The sequence below is a fragment of the Antechinus flavipes genome, chromosome 2, assembly GCF_016432865.1.
Source record: "Antechinus flavipes isolate AdamAnt ecotype Samford, QLD, Australia chromosome 2, AdamAnt_v2, whole genome shotgun sequence".
Lineage (NCBI taxonomy): Eukaryota > Metazoa > Chordata > Mammalia > Dasyuromorphia > Dasyuridae > Antechinus > Antechinus flavipes.
In genome coordinates, this window is record NC_067399.1 from 47,881,759 (window position 1) to 47,904,257 (window position 22,499).

Below are 22,499 nucleotides of genomic sequence, written 5' to 3' on the forward strand. Positions count from 1 at the left end.
TTTACAGATGAGCAAACTTTCATTTACTTCCTACTTCTCATAGATGTTTCAGATAGAGTTGTTTAGGTAAAAGGACCTCTGGGTAAGTGAGATACTAGAGTATATTTCTAGAATATGTTTCTTATTCATAAACCTGCTTAAAATTTTCTTTTTTGTTTTAATAACTTTTTATTGATAGAACGCATGCCAGGGTAATTTTTTACAGCATTATCCCTTGCATTCACTTCTGTTCCGATTTTTCCCCTCCCTCCCTCCACTCCTTCCCCGAGATGGCAAGAGTCCTTTACATGTTGAATGGGTTGCAGTATATCCTAGATACAATATATGTGTGCAGAACCAAACAGTTTTCTTGTTGCACAGGGAGAATTGAATTCAGAAGGTATAAATAACCCGGTAAGAAAAACAAAAATGCAAGCAGTTTATATTCATTTCCCAGTGTTCTTTCTCTGGGTGTAGCTGCTTCTGTCCATCTTTGATCAATTAAGGCTCTCTTTATCGAAGAGATCCACTTCCATCAGAATACATCCTCAAACAGTATCGTTGTTGAGGTATATAATGATCTCCTGGTTCTGCTCATTTCACTTAGCATCAGTTCATGTAAGTCTCGCCAGTCCTCTCTGTATTCATCCTGCTGGTCATTCCTTACAGAACAATAATATTCCATAACATTCATATACCACAATTTACTCAACCATTCTCCAATTGATGGACATCCTTTCATTTTCCAGCTTCTAGCCACTACAAACAGGGCTGCCACAAACATTTTGGTACATACAGGTCCCTTTCCTTTCTTATCTCTTTGGGGTATAAGCCCAGTAGAAACACTGCTGGATCAAAGGGTATGCACAGTTTGATAACTTTTTGAGCATAGTTCCAAATTGCTCTCCAGAATGGCTGGATGTGTTCACAATTCCACCAACAATGTATCAGTGTCCCTGTTTTCCCACATCCCCTCCAACATTCCCCATTATCTTTCCCTGTCATTCTAGCCAATCTGACAGGTGTGTAGTGGTATCACCTGCTTAAAATTTTCAAGATTTGGGTCCTTCTATCTATATACTTTACCTGTTTATGGTGGAAAAAGTTTTTTCATGAAAAAAAATCATAATTCTTTGACATGTTATTCTAAAGTCTCTAAAATCTATTCATAAAATAGTCCAGATAGTTGAAATTTGGAATTTTTCACACGAATACAGCAATTTAGTGTATTTATTATTTGGGGTATACTAATTTTGGGAGCCATTTCCCTTGAAATTTTTTTTCTAAATAAGATTAAGGTATTTTCAGGGAGAGAAGGAATCCCTCCCTACTTATATACATGTTTCCACTTTTTCCTAAGCTCATGTCACCACTGAACTATATATACATACAATTAAGTTTAACTTGTAATATTGCTATTTTTGAATTTGCTAATGTAGGGCAAAAAAAAGAAAGAAAGAAAACCAAAACACCCATCATTTGCAAATTTAAGTTTTCTTTTCAATTATACAATGGAAGATAATCATTTGTTACACATGAACTCCACCTAAAGATTCATGAAAAATCAAATATTATCATTCACTGATTGTACATGCAAACATAATTAAAGCAGATGAGTCATTTAAACAAATGAACAAAGATAGCAAAAGAAAAGGAAAGGAACCTAATAAATGAATTTCCTGATCATTCCTCTCAATTCTGGTTATATCCTGGCTAACAGATATTACTACTGCTAATAAAACTCAGTTTCAATTTCTGACGTTCTAATGAAAAAAGTTTGGAAACCACTTATAAAGTATGAACTTTAGTACATTTAAATATTTATAATATAGGTATCACAGTATTTGTTACACAAGGGGCTCTCATGAGCAAGTTCAACAAGATCAATAGTCAAGGATGGGTTGAGAACTGCATCTTTGGAGAGAACAAGCACACTGATAAGATCACAGAAACATTTAAGGATTCATTCTTTAATAACTTTTCATCTAAAAGCAATATTAAAGATTTTAATTACTTCTGCAAAAATACACTATTATAATTTACTACCCTATGAGTTTCTTTTATTAAAAGAAACTTTTATTATTGCAATTCAAGTCCATAAGTTAAAACTTATGGTAAACTATGTTCTTGGGATTAGTATAAGAGCAGTACCTAATAAATTTATATGACTGCTACATTATCATCCTTTTCTAACCAACACTGAATTACTAATAATATAGTATATAACTCGAACTTGCTAGCAGATTCCAAAAACTAGAAATTAGAAGAATCTTCATAAGTTTATGTGTATTCCTTAGCCAAACTCTATAAACATTTGTAAGAATTAGGAAACTTTTTCATGTCAGTTTTAACTTTTTCTTTTTCACATTTATACTTTCTTTAAAGAAGAAAATAAATGAAAAAGAATATATTAATCACTTAAGAGTATCAAGAAAAAAACTTTTAAAAAAAAGGCTCTAATAGGGTAAAAAAAAAAAAAAAAAAAAGCAACTACTTTCTGCGATGAACTACCAAGATACTAAAATACCAGCTGGTTGGCAACCCTAGGGTCAGTAAAGGAGAAAGAAGACACAAAAGAGTTTTCTAAAAATACAAATGTAGAAAATATGGGGAGAATGAAATATAATTTAGGGGACAGAGAAAACAAAGACAAAAGATGAAGAAATACGAAGAAGGGAAATATAGCATGAAAGATATTAGGAGAAAATTAGATAAACTTGAGAGAGAGAAGTTCAAAAACAAGAAAGGGCAAAAAAGTTTTTCATGTTCATAAAATTCAAATCTTTGAATCATCTGTCTCAGCCACCTACTTCCTTTTATTATCTATGTCCTCCTGAAATCTGAAAATTTCCAAAAGAAAGGGAAAACTTTAACAGGATAAAAATAACTTAAGTCTTTCTATTACCCTGCAGCCAGTGTAAGCAACAACTGTTGCAGTAAGCTCCATGGTATCTGGTATTTAAATGACTATCAAGTTAAGTAGATAGTGACAACTACAACTACTACTTTAAACATGTTCCTGAAACCATAGAAAAAGTCCCAAGAACCACTTGCATAGGATCTAAACATTCCTGCAACCATCTGGCTTTCCTGGAGCATCTCTGCAGTCAGCTTACCTCTACAATAAGCTTTTGGGTTAGATGATTCCTAGCCATATAAAGCTAAGTTCAAACAATATTAATAAAGTACAAACAATAAATATTTCCCCCCATACTCTGTGAGAACAGAAGTTGTTAAAATTCCCCTAAGGTAAGAAATCTTGGCCTCCCCAGACATGCAGCAACTTTAAAAACTAGTTTTCTTTTTTATGATATTTATTGCAGCTGCATTTATTGTAAAGCTTTCCTCCAAAGAGCTATCATATATAACTTCTCTTCTGTAGTTTTTAGCATTATCAGAGTAGCTGAACTGTGAAATAACATGTAGCAGCTAGGTGGCAGAGTAGGTAAAAGTGCTAGATTGGTAAATCAGAATTGAGTTTAAATCTGCCCCCAGCTATTTATTTAGTTCTGTAGCTCTATCCAGATCATCTAACCACCATTAGCTCCAATTTCCTAGCTGTTATGAGGTTCAAATGAGATAATAGTTGTAAAGTTCCTAGCACAGTATCAAACGCATAGCTGATATTTCTATAAATGCTTATGCTTACTTGTTCTCTTCTCTTGCTTCCATGCACCCATATTTGTTTAATTGCTCATTTTTATTGTTTTTAAATCTAGACTTTTTAGCTTACGGAAATTACCTTAAAGAAACAGAAAAGCTATATAGTTTTTAAAGTGTACACTTCAAAGACTATTCAAGATATCATAATGGATGTTAGTATGGGGAAGTCAAGTTATTAAAGCCCACAATGAAAGAGGATCATATGGAAGCACAAAGGAAGGTATAATTTTTTAAAAGTCAACAAATGACAAATTATTGTTCAAAAACATCCTAATTCTCAGAAAACAAATAAAGCCCTTAAGAGGGTCCTGATACTTGGAGGTATCTGATTACTCTATAATGTGTCACTGTCTTCCTACCCGGGGAGTTTATCTTTACACTAAGTTACTGTGTTCGTTTGCTTTTGTATCATGAGCACCTGATTAGTTTCACTAATTTATCTATTTCTTAACTAGGACCCAATTGTTTATGCAATTACTACTTTGCAGTAAAGTTTGATAACTCATGCTGCTGGGTCCCTTTCCGTACCATTCTTTTTCATTATTTCCCTTAAGATTCCTGCCCCTGTGTTCCTCTAGAGGTATTTTATGTTTCCCCCTAGCTCTATAAAGTAATCTTTTGGTTATTATATTAATTCAGCCTAAACTACTGGTACTTCTCTAATTATTTAAGTCTAGTTCTACAAAGAGTATTTTGCATTTATATTCCTATAATTATGTGTCTTAGTACATAGATGCTCAAATATTTTAGACATACTGCAGTTATTCTGAATGAAATTTTTCTTCCTGTGAGTTTGTTGGTAGTATACAAAAGTATTCACGATTTATCTGCATTTGTTATATATGCTGCAACTATTTTGAAGTTATTATTACAATTAAGTTTTTTAGCTGACTGTTTAGGTTCTTAACCTAAGATCTGTGAATTTTTTTAATAGTTTAATAACTATATTTCAATATAATTGTTTTCTTTTGCAATCTTGTATATATTTGTTTTATACATTTAAAAACATCTTCTGAAAAGAAGTTGAGAGGCTTCATCAAACTGCCAAAAAATTTCATGACATAAAAACAGTACAATGAACCAATATTCCTAATGAAAATTGATAAAAAACTATCAAATATTATTACAACATATTGGCATAATTATATACTTTGACTAGGTTCAGTTTATGCCAGGAATGCAGGATTAGTTCAATATAAGAAAAACCAAAAACAGAACAGAACACAGTAATAACAAAAAAATTTTTAAATACATGATTTATCTCAATAGCTTATGCAAAGGATTTTTTAAAACTCTAACACTCATTTATGTTTAAACACTAGAAAGTTTAGGAGTATATGAACATGAATTAATATGAGAGGTATCTACCTAAAACCAAGAGCAAACATTATGTATAAAAGAGAAAGGTTTAAAAGTCTATCCAGTAAGATCAATGTTTTGTAAAAGCAAGGGTGCTAAATCATCAGCACTTCTATTTACCAGAATGCTAGAAATGCCAAATATAAGACAAAAAGGGTTAGAATAAAGGCAAATAGGAAGCAAAACTATTGCTTTTGCAAATGGTCTATCTAGAGAACCCCAAAGTAGGGATTCTTAAAGGATCTTTTTGCAGTCCCTGAAGCCTGCACATTTTTCTCAGACTATTGCTTTTAAATGAATAAAATGTTTAGGATTATAAAAGGAGTCTACTTGTAATGAAATATAATTATTGGAATATTCAAGAAAAACAAAGTTCAGAGACTCCAGCATAAAAAACTCAACTCTATATTTTCTTTTTTTGTGTTGTATTGTCCCCGATGATTTAGATATCAAAACTATATTTATATCAAGATTTTGTTCCCTTTTTTTATTCCCCTTTTTGCTTATTTTTACAAACAGTTTACTTAACACTGAAACTGCTCTTTGATAAAATTCACTTGTAAATGCATCTGGTGCTAAAATTTCTACCTTCTCCTTCTTCCCCCACAGAGTGCATCTATAGGTTGTTCTTTCTTTTTTGTGATATTAGGATATTTAAATGATCTATTTCTTGAACATTTTATATTTTTATAAGTATTCATTCATATAATCTGTTATCAATTTCTTTGGCATTTAATTGGGCAAAAGACTTTCTTAAGACTTTCTATTTCCTTATGAATTTATGTATTTTTTCATTTCATATAAACAATTTGGTTTTCCTTTTTTTAAATAAGACTAGATGTTTAGCAACTTAATTTTTAAAAGCTCATTTTGTTTTCAGTTTTGGTGATCTCTTGTTATAAGAATTTCTATTTTAGCATTTAGTTGAGTTTTTAATTGGTTGCTTTTCTAGAGTTTTGTTGCTGTTGCTGCTGCAGGCTCAATTTACTGATTTATTCTTTCTCTTTTGTTGATTTAAGTGTTTAGATATATAATTTTTTCTCCCAAGGATTACTTAGCTGCTTCCCATAAATTCTGGTATGTTGTCTCATTGTTATGCTTTTCTTTGATGAAATTTTTTATTGTTTCTGTGATTTGTTATTTGAGTCAATAATTCCTTAAACTAAATTTAGTCTTCAATTAATTTTTAATTCTTTTTAAAGTCCCTTTATTGAATATAATTTTTATTACATTGTGATTAGTCACAAAGGATTACTTTTAGTATTTTTAGTTTTTGCACTAATTCATGAGGTTTTTATGCCCCAATACATGATTGATTTTTGCCAAGGTGCTATGCATGGCTGAAAAGTAAGTAAAAGTCCTTCTGTTCCCATTCAATAATCAATAGAGATCTATCATCTCTAATTTTCTAAAGTTCTTTTCAGGTCTTTAACTTCTTTTTTCCCCCTCTTTGTTACTGGTCTAAGTCTGAAAGGAGTAACTGAGGATTCCCCCACCAGTACAGTTTTACTGTGTATTTCACTCAGCAATATGATAGACTTTTAAGCCTTTAGCTGTAATACTGTGCAGTGTAAATGTAATAAACACTGATATTGATTTATTAACAATAGCCCTTTTAAGCATACTGCAATTTCCCTGCTTATCTCTTTTTATCAATTCTGTTCTTACTACAGCTTTCAATGAATCACAATTGCTATTCCTATTTTGTTTTGTTTTTATTTCAGCAGAATATAATAAATTCTGCACCAGCACCTCCATTTTAATTCTATGTAAAATTTTATATTGTAAGTATGTTAATTTGTAGTGGTCTGAATTTCTTAGAACTGGAATAACAGTGAGGATAGTTTTAAAAACAACATCAATTTTTTTTCCCCTCATAGAAATTGCTGGCCGCTTCCTAACCTAAGGGGAAAAAAATTTGCCATGGGCAAGACAATACAAAGACTTAAGTCTGAAGTACTAAAAGTACCGAAAGGGGCAGGGGAAGAGAGAGAATTTTTACTAATGAAAATCATTTTTTTCATGCAAGGCTATACCAAAAATGTTATCAGAATAAATCAGATGAAACTCTAAGATCTAGCATCTTCACCAAACTATAAAACAGCCACTCTAAATTTTTTTCAGCTTTCTGGAAGTTTTATTCCCAGAAATAATGATGAAACTGAGTAAATAGATAGATAAATTGAGACTGCTTCTCTGAGAACTCTTCTCAGAATTAAATCCTATATGAAATCAGAATCCTGGAGCATGACCTGAACTATGCCATATGAACTATGCCATAATCATGAAAAGTTAAGAATTTTTTTTCAAGAAATAAAGACAATAAACATACTTCAATGCCCTGGGAACTCAAATGATTTAAACTCCATGAAAACTTATGGATTGTGATCAAGAATTGAAAATATGGGCTGTCCATCAAAGGTACATTTAACAATATTCAATGTGGTAAAGGTAAGATTTCATAATGAAGAATTAAAGAATACACAGCAAAATCATCTGAACTTATAATTAAATGATGTCACAAAGTTTTTTTAAAGATCTAAAAGTTAAAGTTTATTGCAAAAGTCAATAAATTATAATTATTTCTCTTTATCTCAAATCATTCTTATTTATGTTGTTTTTGTTTTTTAGGATTTTCTAAAACCACAATCAAGTTGTTTGGTTTTTGTTTTTGTTTTGTTTTGTTTAAGTAAGATAAATCAACAAAGTATTCCTGGTATTGCAAACTTTTTTTATATAACACTTTAAAAATCAGCAACTAAATCTGAAATAGTTTGGTAAAAGTCCACAGGAAATAAATAATAATACTCTTGGCTGGAAAGAAAAAATATCAAGTAGATAATCAAAAGTAAATCAAACCCCTAAATCATTGTTTAGATAATAATAGGTGTCACTCAAATAGCACTTCAAGGTGTACAAAGTCCTTTTTACATGTTATCCTATTTGATCTCACAACAACCTTATCAAGTATATACCATAATTATTTCCATTTTACATACAAATTAGAAAACTGAGGCTGAGATTATTAAGTGATTTGCCCAGGATCACACAGCTAGTAATTAAAACATTTGAGACACCACATAGGCTCAAGTCTTTCTCTTTACAATTCCAGTACCATATTCTCTGAGCCTTCTTAAAAAAATAAGAATAAATAAAATAGCTACATGTCTAAAGTCACATGCTTCAGTTCAAAATCCAAGAAAACATAGCCCTAGTTGCCATAAGATCAGGGTTATATTTTTGATAGCAGCTGTTGCTAAATAGAGAAGAAAATATCTAAACTTCTGAAGTGTATGACTCTTAATTTTCAGGGAGGAAAAGGATGGCTCCATAATTTTTAAATATTTTAAATTTTCATCTTAATTTTCTAATATGACAAGGAGAAAAATCATACATATAAGAATCCTACTTTTTGCTGCATTTCCCATTTTTCTCTATTCAGTTTCAGTGGCTGATGGAGATATCTGGGAGTAGGGAATGCTTTCATTCATTTTAAAAAACAGTTCACTGTACTTCTTTGAGAGCATGGCCTTGACCACTAAATATTACTATTGTTTTCAGTTCACCCAAATTAAAAATGGTTTTTAATGCCTTTAAATTATGAATTTAATTAATTATAATTATAAATTATATTTATAATAATTATTATTATAAAGTACCTAATTCTAAAAACAAAACCCATGGGGAAAAAAAGAAAACATCAACAAGTATGGATGATAATAACATAGGATTACAAAAAATATCAAATTTACTTAAGAATTTGGTAAAACAACCTCAATGCTTTTGTCAAATATTTAGGTTCCTCACTCATTAAAACTTAAGTACTAATTTATACCTTTTATTTCTTTACTTGTTATTTTAAATGTAAGCCATAATGCAATTAGTAATTATAATGTGGTTCTTTTTGTTGTTGTTCTCTTTTCTGTTTTATGAGATATGCAAGTATGGCACTAAGAAGGAAAACTGGAATAGATCATGAATCAAATATTCCCTATATTAATGTCAACACTTAACTATCTGATAAAAGCTTAGGAAAAGATTAAATCAGAAGATAGAAAATCAAGAGAAACAGTGCAGATCTCTAGAAACAAAAAAGTAGATTGGGCTATCACTAAACATAACTATGGTTATAAACGACAAGTATTAAAGCTATGATAAATTATTTTGTGCTTAAAATGTCTACCATAAAATCTTTCCAGCAAAATCTCATAATAAAATTCATTCTATATTAGGTAAGAATACCTTAGTATCAAAAAAAAAAAAAAAAATTAAGAGTACTGGAAATCCATGAATATAGTTTTTTTTTATTTATTTAGCTAAGACAATGAATGGGGTTAAGGAACTTGCCCAGGGTCACACAGTCAGGAAGTATTAAATGTCTGAGGCCTTGAACTCTCGTCCTCCTGACTTCAGGACTGGTGCTCTATGCAATATACCAACTAGCTGCCTTAGGAATATAGCGTCTGTGTGTGTGTGTGTGTGTGTGTGTGTGTATGAATATAACTTTTTTTTAATGGTTTTCATTTGGGTCAGTGGCAATATATAACTGTAAAATATTTGTCAGAGGCAGATGCCTATGTAATCTTATACCAATAACATATCATAATCAAAATAAATCAAAATCACTTAAGCCAGTTCAAACAATATTGACTGGCACAAATATTTTAAAATATTTCTAAAGGCAACTAGATGGTGCAATTGATAGTGCACGAGTCCTAGAGTCAAAAGACCTAAGTTCAAAATAGGCCTCAACACTTCCTGTGTGACCCTGGACAAGTCTCTTAACTCCAATTGCCTCAACAATAAATAAACATTTTCCAAGCCAGCTATAACTCTAAAGTTTTTTCCCTAAAGATACTCCAACCATATTTGGGGTGAGAAGATAGAGAAATATCCCATAAAAAGATTTTAGGAGGTTACATTAGACTAGATACTTGAATCCCATATTCTGAAAGCCAAGCTTTCAATTATTATCTGGAAAAGTTGTAATTAGAGTACTACACTTTAAAATTAGGAATTCCTGAATATGAATTCCACCTTTGATACTATCTGTGTAGATGTAAGCAAACAACAACCTCATTTCCCAGATAACTTTAAAATGGGAATAATAATATCCATAGTCCCTGGATCTCCCAAGTTTATGAAGTTCAAATGAGATAACACACATAAAGCACCTTGAAACTTTAAAATACTTCATGTTAAATTATTATGTAAATAGTATTACAAAGCCTTTCCACAGAACTATTCCTAAATTTCATATATAGAAATTTTTCTTTCCTAGAGAAACAACCAAAAAAGACAAAATGGAATTATAGGGCTTTATTGGGTCAAAAGTAGATACTGCTTTTTCTTTCCCTAAGAGGTTCTAGGCCTGCTCTTTCCTCATCTTCCACCTTCTGGCTTCCTTAAGCCCTAACTAAAAATCTAAAAAACTAAAAACAAAAAAACAAAAAACAACCCAGGAAATCTTTCTGGAGTCCTTTTAAATCTAGGGCCTTCCTTCCATTGATTTTTCCTATTTACTCTCTCTATAACTTGTACATAGCTATTTGCAAGTTGTCCCTCCCTCCCCCCCATCCCAATAGATGGTGAGTTCCTTGAGAATAGATGCTGTCTTTTCTATACTTAGCAAGTTAGCTACCTAGTACAAAGCAGCACTTAAAAAGTATGGGAGAAGGAAAGAGATGGAGGAAGGAGAGTAAAACAGAGATCCTGTTGGGGCTGAACTTTAATGAGCAGCATGTACAAATTAAAAGTACATAAAATAGTAACATGAAAATAATAGTTAAAAAGAAAAAACTCTTAATAGTCTTAAACTTGATAACAAGAAAAGGTATTAACACAATCAACCAAAAGACATATGTGCCCAAAGATACAAAAAAAGGCAAAAGACCTCAGTTTACAATCAAAAAACATGCTAAAGTGGATTCTCTTTGATCTAAAGGATTTGATCTAAAGGAAAGAGAAAAGAGAAACTAGAACAGGGAATTATCATTATGCTACAATGGTTGATGGACTAAATGGGCACCCACATTTGCAATGTAGGGAACAGGAACTGACCTGTGATATATCATTAATGTGAGGAAAATCTCTCTCAACAATGTAAGATGACATTCAAGTTTTAGAGAGTTCCCTCAAGCACTTAGACTTGTCAAGGATCAACCAACCAAAATGGGTCAGAGGCCAAACCTGAAACTAGGTATTCTTGGCCTCAAGGAAATCACTTATCTTTTCACTACACTATTCTGCCTTTTTGTATCATTTCACAAATTAGTCTTCATCTAAGAAGAAAAATCAAATTCCGGTAGAAACTTAATGATTGTTGATAAAACCAATCTTAATGGCAAAGAAGCATAAAAGGAGTTCCTTATGTTATGTGTCAGAGGGCCTGTTAGAAGTGTTTGTTTTCTAAAAATAATTGGTATTCAAAATAAATACAATGAATAAGCAAGTATATAAATTAAATAGCCAATCGTAATAGAAAATTAGTTTCTAATAATACCCTTTATCAAAGCAAAGGAAAACCATGACTATGTTCATTTCATGTATTAAGTTCTATCAATATGAAAAATATAGTTTAAGATTTAAGAAAACCTACTACAGAACCCTGCACACCAGGAACATTTAATAAATTTTTTTAAATTAAATCGAAATATCAATGCCTAAGAATTGTTCTAAATTAAACCTTTATTTTACATGAGAATGTATAGAAACAAAAAGACCTATTTATAACTTCAAAAATTCAGTAGAATCCCTAAATGATATGAAAGAATTTAGCTCTAATATACACAGTGGATACTGTACCAGCCTCAGAACTTGAAAAAAGCTGGGTTCAGGTTCCACTGTTACATACATATAGACATCAGCACTCAATGCTTTCTAGGCACTTCTCTAAGACAATACTCCTTGGTTAAGCAGCATAAGGCAGCCTGCTTTGGTAGACAGTTTCCTTATCTAAGATTTCCCTATAGTAAAGTAATCACTAGTCCAATTACTATTTCTATATGCATATCATTTTGTTAGTTCTCATTTCCTATCACCTTTCCAAACTTAAATCCTGATTTTTTTTCATACTTGAAATCTGATTATAAAATAATATAATAAAGTAGGTTATGATACGGACTTGTTGCTACAGAAATGGACATACACTTCAGTAATGATCACAAACTAAATAGAACGAGGGTCAAAGAACCCCCTATAAAATATCTATAATACTTTATACATTTAACATTATTTTGTAAAAGAAAAACTTAAGTACTCATGTGAGCACTTTTTTATATAATAGAGATTACTGTTAAAACAACTTAATGCCAAAAATAATAAAATAACAAAATTTAATTCATATTGAAATTATTTTGAAGTATTATACTCTAGATTAATCATCAATAAGACAAGTTGCAAAATAGCCATTGATCAATATACTACATATAATTCCCAAAGTAATTACTGTCCTATAGAGGCACAATAGATTATTTTACCTAGACTTAATATTAAAATGTCAACACACTAACTAAAGTCAGCATTCAAGTTTTTCAATTATTCTATACATATGTAATTTAATGTCAGTATACTCTCACTTCCTTTGTAAAACTCCTATCTCAACAAATAATTCTGTCTGCTTACTTGATTCTTCTTATTCTTTTTAAAATTTTATTTTATTTTTAATTTACGAAATAAAGCATTTCCATAACAGTGTAATTTTTAAAAATATGATTGTACATGAAATTATAAATCTATTATATACAATCTCTTTATTGTATTATTGTATTGTATTAAATGAATGTGATAACAACCAAGTTTTTTAAGAACTTAAAATGCTCTATAAAACAAGTCTATTTTTAGTTCATATGAATGATCTATATAAAAAGAATTAACTTCATCAATTACTATCCCATACTTTTATTTTTTTACTTTATATTTCCTATCAGTTATGAAATCACAGAATGGTATTACTAAGTCATAAAAGGCAAAAGTTGACAAATTTTATTGAAAGGGCACAAATTTTACCTCAGAGTCCCAAAGGATATCAACAACAAAATTTTAAATAATTCCTTTATGTTTTTCAGGTTTCTTCAAATCACTCACTGATAGTCAAATCTGAAAATAGGATAGGCCATTATTGATACCAAACCTAGTAAATAAGGCCATTCTGATATCCTTCTAAAAGAAGGATCAAATGCCCTAGTTTTAAAAAAAAAAAAATAGATTGTATGAGTTTGCAAAATTTCAAACTTTCTTATATTTCACTTTTTTTCTCCATTTTAAAGAAAGTTTTTGCATAATGACCCAATATACTTTGAAATGGCATTATCCTGACCTTCCAACAGTCCAGCTCTAGGAAAATTTAGTGGTGGGTGTGACTTGAGAGGATATAAAAAATTATAAAAGGCATTGAATGTTTTTATGCTGAATAAAACTATGCTACAAATAATATCAGAGCTAGTATGCCACTCTTCTGTAATTTGAATTACTATTCCTACATCTGTTAACTTTATTACTACTTATAGAACATTTTTTTCTTAAGAAACATCACTTTTTTTGTTGGACTCCTCTTTTTGATACCCAAATTACAATATTTCCATACAACTTCAGATATTGTTGCCTAAAAAGCCATCATGTACTCAGCATGATGATAGCAGCCAACTAAAGTCACCAGAGCAACAGACAATGGTTATAGTTACTAAGTTGGGTTCTATGTACAAACTCAGGAGCAAATTCCATTTAACTAACTTTTCATTGACAGAACCTCTTATTCAGCTCTAATTAAACTTTTTTATCTCAATCAATATAAAATAAGAAATCTTAATTTATTTTTTTCCCTCTTCAGAGAAAATTTTGGTGAAAATGAAGTAAAATAGTTTAGCCGTTCTTGGCTTTTTTTAAGCCCAATCAAAACTAAAGAAAGAATTCCCATTATAAAAGGATTTTTAAAATCTGATCTTCTTCTCTTTTTACAAGTGGGTTAAGAGATGGTTAATATTATAGTTGGAGAATTTTGCTATGATGCCCCTTGCACAGGAAACCTGTTCTGACACATTCTTCTGGTGTCCAGTATAGGAATTTAACCTCATCGGACATCAAGCTCAGGTCCTAATACTTCAGCTCTTGGGAATTCTCTAGAGGCCTTAGTCAAGGGAATTTGCTTGGGGCCTTTCTAATGCCACCTTTGCAGATGACAAAAACCCTAAGGATTTAGGGGATTGGGGAGGAATGAGGAGTCTGTCTACATTGGTACCCTAGAAATAAGCCAGAGTAATAAAATTTCTCTATACAGGAAACATACCTCTGTGTAAAAGCAGGGAAAGAATAAATCAATTCGGGCCCAGAAACTGCTTCTGAGAGAGGGAGATGAAAATTTGGGCCTCTCCTTGGCTAAATGACGAGAAGGAAAGGCGCCTGGTCTAGGGGGGCTGTCCCAGAATGCTAAGGAGAAGACCAGGCCGGGGCTAAAGCTGGGGAAGGAGCAGCGAGCCAGCCGAACAAAACCCCCGAGGGGGAAACAGCAGGACCCTCTCTATGCGCATACACAGGGACGACGCCACAGCAGCCAGCTCGATTGGGCCAGCCAGGGCAACTTTCCTGGGTAGGGCCTTGGCAGGAACCGCCGCCACTGACCAAGCCCGGAGATACGGCCCGGCTGGGAGGGGGGAGAGGGGAGGGAGGGAGGAGGAGGGATGAAGAGAGGGGATGCTGTGAGTAATCCCCGAGCAAGCGGGGAGGCCCCGGCCCGACGGCCGCAGGGGAAGAGCAGCGGAAAGGGGAGGGGGAACTGCGAGGGGGGTGGAAGGGAGGCGAGGAGAAAGGGGAGGGGAGATACTAAAAGCGATTAATGCCGCAGAGACGAGTCGAGCGAGCGGCCCGGCTTAGGGCAGGCTGCATCCAAGCACCAAGGGAGCCCGAGCGGCCCAGGGGAGCTAACGAGGGGGCAGCGAAGAGGACGGAAACATCCCACTCCTCCTTCCTTTGCCCGACACAATCTCCTAGGCCCCCATCGATCCCCTCGAGTCCCCCATTCCAATCCATCCCTGCCCAGCGGCCCCTCGACACCTCACCCCGAGGGCCTGGCTAACTGGTCGTGGCGTTCTCCCCCACCCCCGCCTCTGTGCTATCCCGGCTGATGCCCAGCGCCTTCCATCCCCACCCCCTGAACCTGGCTCGTTGGCTGCGGACCACCACCACCATTACCCCCGCCCCCCGCCTTCATACCATCCTGGCTCGCTGCCCGTCTCCTCACATACCCCGGGCCTGGCTCGCTGATCGTGTATTTTCCCCCACCCCATGCCATCCCGACTCGCCGACCGTGCCCCCCCGACCCTATGCCATCCTCGATGGTGCCTCCCGGGCCCGACTCGTTGGCCAAGTCTCCCTCCTCCCGTCCCGGGCCATCCAAGCTTCCTGGACATGCCCCCCAGCTCCCATGCCATCCAGGCTCCTTTGTCTGTGACTCCCCACCCCGTGCCATCCAAGCTCCTTGGCCATGCCACCCCCGCTCCCATGCCATCTAGGCTCCTAGACCATGCCTCCCCGCCCCCATGACATCCAGACTCCCTGGCTGTATTCCCCTTCCTCCACCCCCAGCCACCCTGGCTCCCTGTCGGCGTCCCCCTCACCCTCATGCCCTCCAGGACCCATGCCATACTGACTCTCCAGCCGTGTCCCCCACCCCCTGCGATCCTAGCTCCCTGGTCGTACCCCTCGGACCACATGCTATCCTGGTTCCCTGATCGTGCCTCCTGGCCCTATGCCATCCTGGCTTATTAGCAGTGCCCCCCGGGTCCATGTCATTCTGGCTCCTTGTCCGTGCCCCCGAGCCCATGCCATCCTGGCTTTCTGTCCGTGCCCCCAGGACCCATGCCATCCTGGCTCCCTGGCCATGCCCGCCCTGGCCCCATGCCACTTTAGCTCCCTGGCCGTGGCCTCCACGGCCCATGCCATCCTGGCTTCCTAATCGTGCCCCCCGGCGTCCCCACCATCCCGGCCCAGTGGCCGTGCCCCCCACGCCATCGCGGCGGGTGCCCCCCGCCTGGGTGACTCACCTCTCGAGTACAGGGACTTGGGCGATTCCAGGTCGAGGTCGGCGCTGAGCAATGAGATGAAGTCCGAGGGCATCGCAGCTCGACCCGGCCCGGCCCGAGGGCGGGGGGGGAGCGGCGGGGGCGGCGGCACCTCCTCTGCTGGAGCTCAGGCACCGGGCCGGGGGCGGTGAGCGACCGAGGAGGCCAGGGGTCGAGCAGTGAGACGAGGGCGAGGCGAGGCGAGGCGAGGGCGGCCGCCGCTGCCGCTCCTCCGAGGCCGCCGCGGGTAGCCCCCACCGGGCAGCGAAGCCGCAACCAAGCAAGCCCGCTCGGCCGAAGCTGCGACGGGGAAGGGCGCGAGGGCCGGCGGGGAAGGACGGGCCGAAGGCGACGGCGCTCCGGAGCGAGCTTCTCCTCGGCAAAAACTGACGGGCTCCGCTGCCGCCGCCGCCGCCGCCGCCGCCGCCGCCGCTGCTGACAGGAATCCGGGCCCCGCCCCCGGTGCGACTCCGCGCACGCGCCTGGGGCCCCAGGAGCGGGGGGCGGAGAGGCGGCGACTAGGGAAGAGCCGCGACGGCGAACGGGGGGAGGGCCGACGCTGAAGAGAATAGCATCAACAATCTGTTTCCTGCCGCTGTCCGGGCTGTTCGCGATCTGGGAGAGGGCCGAGAGCCGGGGGAGGAGGGGGGAAGATCAGGGGAGCGGGGGGTGCCTGGGGACTTGTCAACGCCTTGGGGCCCCGGCAGAGGGGAAAAGGTATCTGCACTGACCTGCAGAAGGTGGTTGTACGGCCTGCCGAGCTCCCAGGCCGGCGCTGGCGGAGTCCTGCCTAGAGGGTCCGGAGTCCCAAAGTGGCTTCTTAGTCCTCGGTCTCAATGAGGCTGTGCAAAATCCAGGGGTCCGGGGAGGGGAGGGGCACTTTAAACTGGGCTCTGAAAGCTTGGGAGGAAAATGAAGGGTCGGAACTAGAGGAGAAGGAAAAGGGAGCTAATATTCATGTTAGACACAAGGTGGTTTTAAAACGGGATGAGTCAACCCACCTGGCCGCTTCAGGTCATTTTTTTAACAGAGAAAGTTAAATTCCAGTTAGGATGGGGACTAGGCCAATGATTTCATTGGCAAAGCAAGGTCAGCACCTTCTCCGCAATTTATCGCCTTAGAAAGTTAGCTTGACTTGCCCAGGTTCCTCTAGTCTGTCTTGTCTCTGTTTCTCTCCGTCTTTCGCTCTCTCCTTTTTCCTCTCTTCTCCTTCTAGTTCTCCTCCCCTCTTTCTCACTTTTTCTCTCTTCCTCTCCCTCGTCTCTCCCTCCCGCCCCCCACTCACCACTAAGCCAAAGCTACCAGTTGCTTTAACAACTGTTGCTTTAACAAATTCTATTTATCACCCTTGGTAACAGGTAGGCTAGTCAAGAATGGATCAAAACAAATTTAATGTTAGTTCTTGGCTGTTTCAGAGACAAAGGTTTCTATTGTCACCTCAGATTTTCCTGAATCTAAAATAATGCTGAGAAAGTGTTCATAAATTTGTTAAAATGTTTCGGGAAATGCATCAATCAACTTAAAGTAGGCACAGAATGTGTGCATCTTGGGAAATAAATTTGAACATTGTGTCTAATGCTTTTTGGTTTGGTTTGGTTGGGTTGGGTTTTTTTAGCTGTTAGAGATTGGTTTTTAAGGGCACTTTTTAATCTAAATAGGAAGTCATAAAACAAAATTTTTTAAGATTCCCTCGTTTATTTGTGTTCATTTATTCAATGGTAGATTTTGCTAGCCTCAAATTTGTTTTGTTTTTGTCCTCCCCGTCTTATGCGCCCCTCCTGCTCCAAAACCTGGACAAGCCAGGACATTGAAACTGTGGGGTCATAACAATTAACCCTAGAAATGTTGGGAGATCTAAAAAGAGAATGCTACTGGGCATCCTACATGAAGAAAGGGGAGTTGGCTAAGGGTGGGGAGGCTTTGCTTAAGCTTTGCTGGAAGACTCACAATTTCAATGTGTCCTCATGGTATAGCCTACAATCTGAACATCTGAATGAAGATGCTCAATTATCTTCCCTGAACCCAGTATAATAATTAGTCCCGTGAATATTCTCTTCCTGTCAGAGGTGGGTAAGATTTCAGAGCCACCCTGTGAGGTGGCAAAGCAGAACAGGAAACAGCCCTCAAATCACCGTTGCTACCAGCAGATCAGTACAGTCTGTAGTAACAAGTCCCAGGGGAAGTTTGTTTAAAACTAGCAGGAGCCACACACATTTGAGAGAGGAAGATTCAAACCATGCAGTGTTAGGCATACAGAAAAACTTCATACATCTTTTATGAACTGTGCCCTCTTGGAAGAAGGAAGAACATTTTGTCTCATAGCCAGTGCATAAGTCTATGTAACAGGATGAATAAATTGTCATTTCTGAGTAGTAATTGAAGAGGGTCTAAATACTAAAACAACTTTAAGTCTTATTGGGTTTTTTTCCTTTCCTTTAAAAGGCACATTTGTCCAATATCTACTAGAGCAGCCCTAACGTCCCCATATTATATGTCCCTGTCCACAGACATAGAGGACAGTGATCCTTTCCCCTTAAACACACTCAAACAGCATATTACCCTTTTCAATTCAGACTCATAAAGCACTGCTGGGTAGTATGTGTTCCTGTAACCCTTTTCCCTATCAAGACTGAATCAATGGTAATTTTCAAAATCAGATATTACCTGTCTAAAAATGAGGGGAAGGGCCGGATACCATACGGTGTGACCTGCTTCTAGGGATACCTTGGACCCTGACCTACAGAACCACCCTCAGGCACTAGGGAGACCTAAGTAGTCTTTGGAAGCCTGTTTGAAAAGAGTTTCTATTTCCTGGTATTTTCATAGAACTTTGTTTTTACTGGCTACAACTCTGCAGTATTAGAGAGGCCTAGATTTTACTGTTGCTCTTCGAAGTTTGGTGCCTAAAAACACAAATATAGTTGTTGGCATAAAGTCAATAGCTTTGATCTGATCACAAAATAAGACTAAACTGTGATAATATTCCAGGATCATTTGTATCTCATCAACTGTTTTCTATCTTTAATTCTAAAGAAACTTTATTCTATGTTTAAGGTTTTGGTTCATTTTTTCCTTAATTTTACCTAATATCTGAGATGATTTGTATTTTTCTTATTTAAAGTGTAAGGAGACATAAAGTGGAAGATGGACTTTAAGTCCACAAAACTGAAAAATTTCCTCTAATTATGTCCGATGCCATAATCATACTATAGTAGTTACAGTATGTTTCCTTTATATTGCTTGGCAAGCAATCATATATCACATTACTCAGGCACTTGATTAAAATTTCAAACAGACCCAGCTTTAAATGTGTAGATTATACAAGATAAAATGGCAGCCTTTATGTTTCTGGTGCTCTTTAACCCCTACTGGACCTGCTTTGGCACTTTGTGAATTTTGTCTACAAATAGCCTGTAAGAACAATAGGCTCATATGTCAGCCATGAAAGAAGAATTAAATAAAACTTATATTGAACAGAAGAATAGCTTGTCATAAGAGCCCTAGAGTTTCTGTCATTGTATACACACAATGAAGACTGTTAAAATAATTTTGGTCACGAGCATATCTTGGAGCTCAGGTTAAACAAACACAAAATTGAAAAGAAAAGCTTCCAGGATGAATCAGGAATGAAAAAGACAAAAAAGTTTAGACCACAAGTTATTTTTGCCCAACTTGATATGCCACTCCTTAATTGTAACAGAGAAATGATAGCGGTGGGAAAGGCTAGTTTTGTTTTGTTTTTGTTTTGAAATAAGTTTTTAATGATGTCTTGATTTTACATCATACTCACTTTTGAATATCCTTCATCCACTCCCAGGCCCACTAAAGGAGGCTTCTCCTATAACAAAGAAAATAGATGAATGACAGTACTTGTGAAGAAAGCACTACTAAATTCTCATCGATCAATAAACATTTATTAAATACCAATGTTCAAGTTTTCACCCTTACATATGAATTAGTAAATATTTTTGTTGGAAAATTAAGTCTCATGTTTGAGAACTCATTTGCTGCTGCATACAGCATATTCAAACTGAAAATTCAACTTTTTTCAAAGTGACTGAGTCTCATCATGACAAACACAGCAACTGATTTGAATAATACATTTTTGAGGTTTGTGAGTTGGTCAAAGAGCTTTTCTTGGAAGGCAGCTAGAAATGAGATCAGGCCCTCCAAAATGGAGAAATTACAAACAAGGAGGCTACATCCTAGGACCTGATATAAGGGAAAGCAAAAAATAAATTTCAAATAAAAGGGCCCTGAAAATCCCTTGCTGAATAAAATGAGGTAGAAGCTGAAAAAGAAAAATCATTGCCTATGGTTCTTAACCTTTTTTGTGTCATAGCTCCTGTTGGCAGCCTAGGGAAGCCTATGGTTCCCTTCTAGAATAATGTTTTTAAGTGCATAAAATAAAATGTATAGGCTTAGAAAGGAAATCAATTACATCAAAATTCAATTTAAAAAAAAAATCAAGTTCACAAAACTCCTGTTAAAAAAATCAACACTTTTTACTCATTTAAAACAAGTAGCTATTGCAGAGACTAAAATATGATTTGGACCCCAATCTGAGCGCCAAGTTTCATCCAAAAAGGAAAATCCTCTCGTTATATTAACTTTCTATTCTGTTCACCCTGTAGCCAACAAGCCAAGCCAACAAGAATTTAAGTATTGACAAGGAGAAAAGAAATACTTTCAAAGACAAATTGATAAAGTTTGCACTCTCCAAGGAGCTTGCGTGTTACTTGATATTGTGTGTGTGTGTATGTGTGTGTGTAAAATCATTCTTTTGCTCTTTTTTTGGTAGTTAATGCAAAAGAGGCAAGGGCAATGATGGAAGTATGGATATCTTGTCTCTCACACACACAGCTCCCTTTTCTTTTCCCTTTTCCCCCCATACACCCCAAATTCCCAAGCAACAGACAAGAGAATCGTTAGAGAGGCATGATTGGCAAAGGGTAAAGTCCTGACACAGTAGTATTTACATTGTGACACGTTATTATTACTATGTGTTGATACAAACATTTCAGAAGAATGAAGCCATCATTTGGACTTAGTCAATGAATAATCAAAGAAATATACAACCTCTCTTCAGCTTTGCTGAGGATTAGTGGCCAAATACTCCAGAGTTAAGGATGTAACAATAAAAAAGTTGGCTGGGTCATCCACTACTGACCCTCAGAATTTAAAGGATATGGAAAAGTTATTGGCTGAACTATTATAACTTAGGAAATCACAAGTTCTTTGTTGGAAGTACTTATTAACAAATAAACATTATTATAGCAATTAATACTATAATAAACATGACATAAACATGCTCATAAGGTTTTAAAAAAAAAAAAAAAAAGAGTTTTCTGGCTGGGATGACTGCCTGAATAGAGACAACTAGTTTGGATCCCTACATACCTATTCCAGAAAAAAAAAAAAATCACAATTGATTGAATAATGATCAATTAAATGATGATCAAGAACTGGGAAAAGAAACTAGTGGTGTTTTTCAGCAAAGAAAAAAAATCAATGGGAAGATCATGAGCAAAAGCAAAGTGGACTGCAGACAATACTAGCTCCAATATAAGTAGGCAGCCTCACAGTATGACCAGAGTTGGACCAGAGACACAGGTGGACAGGACCCACAATTGAAAGAAGCAAGAGAAGAGGACTCCAATGAAAAAGCACTGGGTTGATCAGAAACTCATAGCACTAGAACAATACTAACAATTACTGTGGATGTAGCTATGCTTAGAACAGGATAATCCAGGACTCTGAGGTCTCTAGAGCTCTGTTCACCATAGAGGACCTTAAGGATCCAGGAATCTGAATCTTGAAGATCCAGTGGAATCTAATCCCTGGAAGTTGGCACAGGAAACCAGGTGAGCCTGGAGTGAGGGGATGGGGCGTAACTAAAGAGGACTGACTACTCCACCCAAAATTTGGTAGGGGATATTGCCTACAAAGCCCCAACCTATTTCATAGACTAAAGCTGGAGAGATAAGTAAACTGAAAAAGATAACCACTATAAAGAATGTCCATATTAAAAGGATTCATAAAATGAAAACTGTTAGAAAAAAAATATTTGAATTAGAAGGCAAAGTGGAAAATAGAAAGAACTCAAAGATTACCTCCTGAAAGAAACTCTAAAAAGAAAAATCATAGGAATGTAAGAGCCAAAATTCAGAGCTTTCATATCAAAAGAAAGAATATTTCAAGCTATCAGAAAGGAGTACAAGTAGCAAGAAGCCCAGTCAGAATCACACAAGCCCTGAAAGCTTCTACTCTAAATGAAAGGAGATCTTGGAATACAATATTGCAAAAGGCAAAAGATGTTGACTTACAACCAAGAATAACTTATATAACTAAGTATTGTCCTATAGGGAGAGGGGACAGAGGATTTTAATCTTTAATAGAACAGAGGATTTTCAAACATTTCTGATGAAAAGACCAATGCTGAGT

At 36.8% G+C, this 22,499-nt stretch overlaps 1 protein-coding gene across 1 annotated transcript in view; it reads right to left on the minus strand.

The window, feature by feature from the left end:
* The window catches only part of NFAT5 (nuclear factor of activated T cells 5), a 129,567-nt gene extending 113,373 nt beyond the window's left edge, over positions 1-16,194 (minus strand). The window contains exon 1 of the mRNA XM_051974706.1: positions 16,038-16,194. Coding sequence (XP_051830666.1) covers positions 16,038-16,110 — 73 coding nt within the window. The 5' untranslated portion in view covers positions 16,111-16,194. The remainder of the gene's footprint in view (positions 1-16,037) is intronic.
* Between the last annotated feature and the right edge of the window lie 6,305 nt (positions 16,195-22,499).